Below are 10,377 nucleotides of genomic sequence, written 5' to 3'. Positions count from 1 at the left end.
ATCTAATGATAATACCTTTATATTGGTATGGGGATCCCTAAAGCTCACCATGCCACCCCACCGTGCCTCCTGCTCCATTTTCCATACGCAGGCTTACTCTTACATCTGAAACTGTGGACAAAAACACACATCTGGCATGAAAAGAGGCTAATTCACACCCCGGTCAGAGCTGACATTCTTCCTGAACGATTTTGTTCCTCAGATTAGGTGTTTTTTGGTAAGATCAAAAAAGAAGCATGCAGTAGCTGAATGGATGAAATGAAGATAAATATGTATTTGATATCCTTAAAATGTAATCATGCTCATTCAGTGTAAGTAAAATCGTATCATCAAATGGCTGCATGAAAAAATGGAAAGAGAAGTAGGCTATACTCACTACTGAATATTGTATTTGCAGTTATAGGTGCACTCACTGCAATGCCATTTTATGCCATTTTATTTTCATTCTATTCAACCTTAACTAGGTTTTGTTTACCATGTTATCTTTACAGTCTATGGGCACCTGCATAGTAAGATCTTTGTACCAGTCATCTGAAAATCATATTTATTTTATTTATCTGATTGATGCTACCCCATCCTCTCTCCCACTATAATGCCAATAAAGCATTGTCATTTGACCCCTTGCTAATAGTTGTGAATACTTCCCTAAATCAATGTGGAGTATATAATTCAAAATGAAGCCATTCTTTCTGTGGCCATAATGAGTTCTCTTCTTTTCACTGAGACTTTGTCTAATAGTTCTGAGTAACTTCAGGCTACTTACTCAACTGGAGGGCTGAAGTGTGTGGAGGTCATATCAATACAAGTACAACTAATTACAGAGGAGAGTCTCTCTTGTATGTTAATGTATTCACTCAGCCTTTGACTACTGCTGCCTTTCTTAGGACGGAAGGTTAGGCCTGATGCAGGCATTTTGTTTATTTGTCTGAAGAAGATGAGTCGCAGTATGATTTGCACTAATATGACTTATCGATGTACATGATACTGACTGTACAGTTAAAAATATCTACAATTGCTGAACCTTCTACTCCTCTGTGCCGCACTCCAACAGAAGTGTCTGTATTATGTGCCCTTTGCAGTGAAAAAGTGTGGCAAAAAAAACAGTTAAAGAATACTGAAGCATAATTAAAATAGTATGTTCTTAAAATATACATTCTACTTCCTCCTTCCAAGATGTTCTGTACTGTGTGAATCATGGATCATCTCATCCAGCCTTTGCAAATCAAAATGCACAAAGGGATGTGTGGGCATTGAGTATGTGTGCCAGTGATGAAAAACGATATAAATGTTGAGAAGCAACTGTCAAATATGGGGATCCAATCAGGGCTTACATAAAACACATCAATGTGTTTATAAATAAAGAACTAGCTGGGCAGATGTATGATTGTGTCAAAATATGATGAAAATGCTAATTTAAGTAAATTGGTTATTATTAAAATTATATGCAATGTTTTATTTACTTTCTGATTGAGTTTTTCTGGTATAGAAATGACATGGAGTGGTACATCTCCAATCTATATGCTTACTGCACAACTGGTAAAATCCCAAACATTATCCCATATAGCCTATTCATGACTATTTAATTTACCCGCACCATCTTGTTAAAGTTTGGGAGGAATTATCTGAATCAAGAATCAATACCCACCAACTGCCACATGGTGTAGTCATTTGTAAGAAAATGGTATTGGAAAGCACATGTCTGTGTTAGCTTCCTTCATTGTACCAGTAGATGGAAGCAAATGTCTGTGTTAGCTTCCTTCATTGTACCAGTAGATGGAAAGTTGGTGGTTGCAGATATCCCTCTAATGGTGTGGGGGCTGTGCTTTGGCAGAGTGGGTGGGGTTATATCCTTCCTGTTTGGCCCTGTCCGGGGGTGTCCTCGGATGGGGCCACAGTGTCTCCTGACCCCTCCTGTCTCAGCCTCCTGTCTCAGCCTCAGTATTTATGCTGCAGTAGTTTATGTGTCGGGGGGCTAGGGTCAGTTTGTTATATCTGGAGTACTTCTCCTGTCCTATTCGGTGTCCTGTGTGAATCTAAGTGTGCGTTCTCTAATTCTCTCGTTCCCTCTTTCTCTCTCTCTCTCGGAGGACCTGAGCCCTAGGACCATGCCCCAGGACTACCTGACATGATGACTCCTTGCTGTCCCCAGTCCACCTGGCCGTGCTGCTGCTCCAGTTTCAACTGACCTGAGCACTAGGACCATGCCCCAGGACTACCTGACATGATGACTCCTTGCTGTCCCCAGTCCACCTGGCCGTGCTGCTGCTCCAGTTTCAACTGTTCTGCCTTATTATTATTTGACCATGCTGGTCATTTATGAACATTTGAACATCTTGGCCATGCTCTGTTATAATCTCCACCCGGCACAGCCAGAAGAGGACTGGCCACCCCACATATGCTCTCTCTAATTCTCTCTTTCTTTCTCTCTCTCGGAGGACCTGAGCCCTAGGACCATGCCCCAGGACTACCTGACATGATGACTCCTTGCTGTCCCCAGTCCACCTGACCGTGCTGCTGCTCCAGTTTCAACTGTTCTGCCTTATTATTATATGACCATGCTGGTCATTGATGAACATTTGAACATCTTGGCCATGTTCTGTTATAATCTCCACCTGGCACAGCCAGAAGAGGACTGGCCACCCCACATAGCCTGGTTCCTCTCTAGGTTTCTTCCTAGGTTTTGGCCTTTCTAGGGAGTTTTTCCTAGCCACCGTGCTTCTACACCTGCATAGCTTGCTGTTTGGGTTTTTAGGCTGGGTTTCTGTACAGCACTTTGAGATATCAGCTGATGTAAAATTTGATTTGATTTGATTTGATTTGATGGAGGCAAATGTCTGTGTTAGCTTTCTTCATTGTACCAGTAGATGGAAGCAAATGTCTGTGTTAGCTTCCTTCATTGTACCAGTAGATGGAAGCAAATGTCTGTGTTAGCTTTCTTTATTGTACCAGTAGATGGAAGCAAATGTCTGTGTTAGCTTTCTTCATTGTACCAGTAGATGGAAGCAAATGTCTGTGTTAGCTTCCTTCATTGTACCAGTAGATGGAAGCAAATGTCTGTGTTAGCTTTCTTCATTGTACCAGTAGATGGAAGCAAATGTCAGTGTTAGCTTTCTTCATTGTGCCAGTAGATGGATGTAAATGTCTGTGTTAGCTTCCTTCATTGTACCAGTAGATGGAACGAAATGTCTGTGTTTGCTTTCTTCATTGTACCAGTAGATGGAAGCAAATGTCTGTGTTAGCTTTCTTTATTGTACCAGTAGATGGAAGCAAATGTCTGTGTTAGCTTTCTTCATTGTACCAGTAGATGGAAGCAAATGTCTGTGTTAGCTTCCTTCATTGTACCAGTAGATGGAAGCAAATGTCTGTGTTAGCTTTCATCATTGTACCAGTAGATGGAAGCAAATGTCTGTGTTAGCTTCCTTCATTGTACCAGTAGATGGAAGCAAATGTCTGTGTTAGCTTTCATCATTGTACCAGTAGATGGAAGCAAATGCACATAGCATTTTCTTGGACTTGTAGCAGTGTGCTTTATGCCATTATCCACATCCATTAATGAATGAAATATCCAAACCTTGAAAAATAGAATTCTAAGGAATATTTTGCATTACCAAAAACTATGCATCACATTAGCAACAAAATGTAATCCATAATTCATCAGCACATGTTTGATTTAAATCCACTCATTCCAAACCACATCTCTTATTAGCCTAAAGTGACCAATAAACTGGTCGGTGCATAATAAAACGCTTTTCCTATTTATTCATGCAATCTGGGCAAATCTAGTCAGCTGTACTACCCTGCTGGTGACTAACAGCACAGTGCAGTCTATTGTCGTGGCCCCTTTAAAATTATGCACTGGAGAGGAAGGGGCGATTGCGTTTCAAATATTAGGTTTTTACGCTGACGCAGGCTGCAAAGTGACATGGGCATTTCAAGGAAAAATATAGCCTACAATGCATCACGTTTTGATTTGCATCTCTGCTTTCCTTCTTGTCCATTCTTGTCCATTCTGTTCCTAGAGCGAAACACAGTTTCCATTTGCACATCACACATGCTATACAGTAGCCGACTTCTACTACAGACGCAGGCTACGTTGGATGAACCCAAGGTCAGTGAATCTGGCATGCCTTGCTCTCAGAAGAAAAATACATATATTTCGGGATGTCACTATAAAACGTTAAAGGAGACCATGGTGAAGAAACCGTACCTAACATGTGTGTAAATGTTAGTCTACGAACGCCAAATCTTCTGGCAAGACTATATTGTCTGGAATGCACACGTTTTGTGTGTGAGCTCTCAGCAGGGTCTGCTTCATTCTCACCACCGGATAGAAGGTCGACCGATAGAGCGATGCGCTCCACAGTGAATGGGACCATATGAACATGGAGGTGTGACTCGGATCGTCTATTGATGGGTGCTGGAACACCTCCTGCTGTGATGACTGGACTGCGCTAAAACCAAGAGGCCAAACCCACCCACTTGATGTAGGCCTACTGTCAGGAGGGGAAGTCTATATAAACCCTGACAATTGTTATTTCAAGGTTAGCACAAACTGGATCCTTGTATCTTGGTTTTACAATTGAAAGGGATTATATTTGCATAACAAGTCAATAATCATGTCTCACAGCTGGGGATATGGACCATCTGATGGTGAGGCTTTCTAGAATCTATTCTACATTGTCATATGATGCTGACTCCACTTTTGGAACTACTAGTTGAAACTGTACATTTCAACAGTTGCATGATTTTGTTGCATGAATAACTCAGTACATTTCTTATCGGAACAAAATAACTTCTGTAAATAAGTGTTAATATTTTCTGATATATTACTGTTAATGAATACATAATTAGCCCTACATTATTAGGTTATTATCATACATTTATACATGTATCTGTGAGAACACAGATATCACCGGACTGTTTAGAATAGAGTGAATATGATACATTTGTGTTTTTGTTCTGTTTGACTCTGTCCCGTGTTTTTTTCCATCATAGGACCTGAGAAGTGGTGTGATGGCTTTCCTGTTGCTAATGGACCCAGGCAGTCTCCTATTGATATCATTCCTGGTCAAACCTCCTACGATTCTACCTTGAAGCCCCTCAAACTGAACTATGACCCATCCAACTCCACAGACATTCTGAACAATGGCCATTCCTTCCAAGTTGGCTTTGTGGATGATGTTGACAGTTCAAGTAAGCCTTTGAATTCATATATAATGATATACAGCTAATATGTCAATACATTATCATCTCCATTTCTCACATAGGTTCTGAGCTGAGCATTTAGTAAAGGGAGGAGTGAAATAGAAAGGGGAAGCGGCAACAAGAGAACGAGTGTTGCGGCAAACTGGTTACATGTTAACTTCAGTGGCTTTGCTTAAAACAAATATCAAACACAGTGGTGAATTCATTTCCTTGAAGCACTGTCTTTGTCCATTGTGCACATAGGCTGCTGTACAGTAGATAACATTGATGATAGGTGACGTTAGAGCAGGCTGGTAGGTGTTCATTCTGAAGGTTTTAGTATCGTTGGGCTGAAGTACGCTAGTTGTCAGGTCGTTGTCTTTTGTTGTGGTGCTGGGAGCAAGCACATCAATCGGCAGACTACATTGTTAAAAATGAATGTTTCCTACCCTATCATTACGTGATGGCAGTAATCATGTCATTTGACTGCATTTGGACACACGCAGATGCTCATAAACGTAGTTCATTTTGAAAAGCAACATTAAAAGTTTGTGTGTGCGTGTTCCTATCCACAGCACTGACCGGAGGCCCCATCACCGGCATATACAGGCTGAAGCAGTTCCACTTCCACTGGGGCGCCAGTGACGACAGGGGCTCAGAGCACACCGTCAATGGAATCAAGTTCCCCTGTGAGGTAGGCAGTCCTAGACCTAGATTATACAACGGGACAAGCCGTATGGATTCAGATCAGACTTTTCATTGGCTACCTGAGTTAAACCTGACTTTGTTTTTTCAAGCTCCATCTGGTGCACTGGAACACCAAGTACCCTAGCTTTGGTGAGGCCGCTAGTGAACCCGATGGACTCGCTGTGGTTGGAGTGTTTCTGAAGGTGCAGATCTAATATGATGTATATGTTTGTTCATATACTGTTTATTTGTTTCCCTCTATGTGCATTCTGAAAGTAGCCTGATTCCCTTGGATGGCTGTGTGAATTCTTGTTTCTTCTAGATTGGTGCTGCAAACCCCAGACTGCAGAAGGTTCTCGATGCTCTGGGGGCCATCAAATCAAAGGTGAAATCAAATGGATCTTAAATGGTATTTAGAAATCTTGCCTGGTATTTAGAATTCTTGACTAGAATTGGTTGGGAGTGTTGAAGTAAGACTTTGTTTATTCATTGTGTATTCAATCACAATTTGTGCATTCTTTAGGGAAAGCAAACTACATTTTCCAACTTTGATGCCAAAACTCTGTTGCCTTGCTCACTGGACTACTGGACATATGATGGCTCCCTGACCACTCCCCCTCTGCTGGAGAGTGTCACCTGGATCGTCCTGAAGGAACCGATCAGTGTCAGCCCTACCCAGGTACAATCATTTTATACACTATCTTCATAACAAGGAAATGTGTTCTCCTTTCACTAATCAGCTTTATCAGGCCCAGTTAATTGAAAGAGGTCAGTTTGAGGTCAGACGTCATAGGACATCTTTTAGAAAATAATCAAATGTTTTATGAAGCTAGAAGTACTGTATGTGCGGGTACTAAAAATAAAATGCTTTCTTGGCAGTAGAATACAGTAGAAAGGACTTGTTTGTGGGTACAGTAGGTTTCTGCTTTCCATCTTGTCTTGGTGAGCATTGCTACAAAGTTTGTGTTTACCAAGCAAGTACCAACCATGTTTTTTAGTAGAAGTTTCAGCCATTCACTCAAAACAGGGAGGGTCAAGACTGTTGCCTGTCACTTTAGATTACATTATCTGAGTGGCCCATAACGCTTATTTAGTAACTCCTGCTAGTATCATATTTGGGAAGCTTGTCTCTTCCAACGAAAGCAGCCTACACCCACATTAACCTCTTTTGGATCCGCCCCTTTTTTTTCAATTTTTCGCCTAAAATTACATACCCAAATCTAACTGCCTGTAGCTCAGGACCTGAAGCAAAGATATGCATAATCTTGATACCATTTGAAAGGAAACACTTTGCAGTCTGTGGTAATGTGAAATTAATGTAGGAGAATATAACACGTTAGATCTGGTAAAAGATAATACAAAGAAAAAAACATGTTTTTGTACCATCATCTTTGAAATGCAAGAGAAAGGCTATAATGTATTATTCCAGCCCAGGCGCAATTTAGATTTTGCAGTGTATGTGCAACGTTTTAGATTGATCCAATTAACCATTGCATTTCTGTTCAAAACTTTGTATCAAGACTGCCCAAATGTGCCTAATTAGTTTATTAATAACTTTTCAAGTTCATAACTGTGCACTCTCCTCAAGCTATAGCATGGCATTCTTTCACTGTAATAGCTACTGTAAATTGGACAGTGCAGTTAGATGAACAAGAATGTAAGATATCTGTCAATACCAAATATGTCTATGTCCTGGGAAATTGTCTTGTTACTTAAGTATAGGTCATGGACTAAATACGTTTTTATTTCTCTATGTTGTCTCAGAAGTTTCTGTGACTGTCTGTAAATAATTCACACAGAAAATGATTTGTCCTACGATAAAATAACAACCAAACGTACACAAACTACAGTACATAGCTATTGTAAGCTACTGTACACAGCTGACACATCCCCTTATTATTGATTTTCCATGCTGAGCCTTTGGGGATATCAAATCCCAGAGTCCAATTTCACCAGCCAGCGTTTAAATGGGACCCCAAGGATGCTTGTTTAGTGAAAGCTGCAGTCGAAGGCACTGTCCCCTATATGTCATGACGAAAAGAAAGTGTACAGTTAGGGAGGGCTACCTCCAACCATATGCATTGTTAAGATAAGTCTCTTCCAACGAAAGCAGTGTTAAGCATTGTTAAGATAAGATAAGTTAAGCAGTAGTGCACGGCAGCAACAAAGTGGGTGGAGAGAGTACTGTTCTGACTGAGAACTGATGCAATGTTGTGTTGCCTTTCACCTACATGTAGTAGGACCCATGTCTAAATCTGTGAGTGTTAGCAACCTCAGAAAGCCTTTGTAGTTGTTCTTTGCAGATTGTGAGATTATAGAATGAAGGAAATGATTGCACTTTCAGAAGTGTTTCAGTTCTCACGGTAAATGAGAACTAAGTTGAACAGTGTGTCAATTGATACTGTTGCTCTAAACCTATTTTGAACTTTGGAAATGAGACTGTACGGAGTCTTGAATGTCTAAAGATCACTGAAATGATGGAGCCGGTCATGCATATTAATAGTAAATTAGAGACATTTTTCATGCTTATAGCAACATTCATTTACACTCTCTATGCTTGCTTATGGCTGACCATCGATGTTGATGGACAGCCATAACTCCCAATTGTGGGTATTGTGGAGGGTTGTTCTTATGCCATTGCATGTGGCTGTGCAGGCCAATGCGAGACCCACATGGTTTACAATGAGGCTCAGGTGAATTACTGACCAGAGAGGTATGCACCCGCTACACGCCGGTGTTGTTGCACACACCATTACATTCTCCTCTCTCTGATTGTGTCCTGTACTCTCTATATTAATTCAAAATACATTTAAAACTTCACTCTACGTTATGAACAGTTAGACCTCTATATTAACATGGGTACTAAATTGGTTTTGTTTCAGGCATAACAGTTCATATCCTGCTCATTGAGTGATCTAAATATGGGATGTAAATACTGGAACACAGTAGGTCACAGACACTCCTTTAACATGAGCCACAGACCACAGTTGCACTGAGACACTATGATTCTAACCATTCTCTTTTTGGTCTCTCTGTCTCTCTCTCTTTCTCTCTCACTTTCTCTCACTTTCTCTCTCTCTCTCTCTCTCTCTCTCTCTCTCTCTCTCTCTCTCTCTCTCTCTCTCTCTCTCTCTCTCTCTCTCTCTCCTGACAGATGGGTAAATTCCGCAGTTTAATGTTCAGTGGTGATGGAGAGGCACCTTGCTGCATGCAGGACAACTACCGGCCCCCTCAGCCTCTCAAGGGACGCAAGGTCCGCCGGTCCTTCAAGTAAACAGCTATGCATCACGCCATCCCCCATCCCACCATTGCCGATCCCCAACCTTTCCCCTAGATTATATATACGTATATTGTGTGCCATTTTATATGCATTGCTATCAGAATCTGCAGATTGTTAATCCTATAGACAATACAATCAGTAATCAGAAAACAGAAAGGAAACCTAAACCTAAACCAATGCAGTTTAATAACAAGAGCCAGTGTAGATGAGATTATTGCGCCGATATGGATGGACAGCACTTTATACGCCTGGCCTGCCTGCCCCTCCTGTAATCCCTGACGATAAACCTCAGGATCACCCCAGATTAACATCATTTAGCTGCCTGTCACTGCAATAACAGACGACTGACTCAGTCAGTCAGCCAGTCACAGATAGAGGCCTTTTATAGTATAATACTACTGGGCTTCTACTCTCAATAAGCACAAGGAGAGATGGAATCTTGAATTACATGCCTTCCATTTTTGGATTGTGTCTCTAAATCGTCATCAGTGTTTTTACTTTAGATTACAGGTCAATACTGAAAAGAAGAGATCCAATTCAAGTGATTCTTTTTTTTAACGACTCATAACTTACTACCTACCCCAGTGCATTAACATTGTGTCTTAAAATCATGAGAGTGAAAGAAGATGTTGTGTGAGATGTCATATCATCCAAGTCCATCCATTGAAATGAAATCACTGACTGAGGGACTAGAGTAATGTGTGTTTTAGTTTTTTTTAAATAAATGTTATATTGAAAAATTCAATCTTGAAGTATGTTTTAAATGTTTTTGGAAATACCTGGAATGATTTTTAAGCCTTGCGTATAATTATTGTTAAAATGGGAATGGAAGGTTTGTGTGATTCGTTCATGTCAAATTTGATGGAAGGGAATTTGATCAGTGAAATAAATGGCATAACTGTACCTACATGTGCATCCTGTGTTTATTTGCAATATTTTAGATATATTGAATGACCCCACTACAGAAATGTAAGCTGTGTGGGATCAGCCTTATCCAGATAGGGAGACAGAGACCCCACTGTTGATGGTCAGACATCCCTATTTTAAGTACAGATAGAAGGTCTCTTTTGCAGTCATGTGCCCTTAACATGGGACTATTTACCTTTGGTTCATCAATCAAGTTGTGTGGTACAAACAACATTCACTTCAAAATGAATGCCTTTATGTCAATAAGAGACCTATATAATTAAAACAATATTGACTATTTCCTCTGTTCTTTTGTATTT

General features: G+C 40.6%; 1 protein-coding gene across 1 annotated transcript; it reads left to right on the top strand.

The window, feature by feature from the left end:
• The first annotated feature begins 3,902 nt into the window (after window positions 1–3,902).
• On the top strand, window positions 3,903–10,058 carry cahz (carbonic anhydrase). The gene is made up of 7 exons (XM_020466506.2): window positions 3,903–4,650; window positions 4,996–5,193; window positions 5,760–5,878; window positions 5,982–6,074; window positions 6,194–6,256; window positions 6,395–6,550; window positions 9,026–10,058. The coding sequence occupies exons 1-7, from the start codon at window positions 4,617–4,619 to the stop codon at window positions 9,143–9,145; spliced, it is 783 nt and encodes a 260-aa protein (XP_020322095.1). The 5' UTR covers window positions 3,903–4,616; the 3' UTR covers window positions 9,146–10,058.
• The last annotated feature ends 319 nt before the right edge of the window (window positions 10,059–10,377 follow it).

This window comes from Oncorhynchus kisutch, linkage group LG30, assembly GCF_002021735.2.
Source record: "Oncorhynchus kisutch isolate 150728-3 linkage group LG30, Okis_V2, whole genome shotgun sequence".
Classification (NCBI taxonomy): Eukaryota; Metazoa; Chordata; class Actinopteri; order Salmoniformes; family Salmonidae; genus Oncorhynchus; species Oncorhynchus kisutch.
This window is presented reverse-complemented; position numbering and strand designations above follow the sequence as displayed.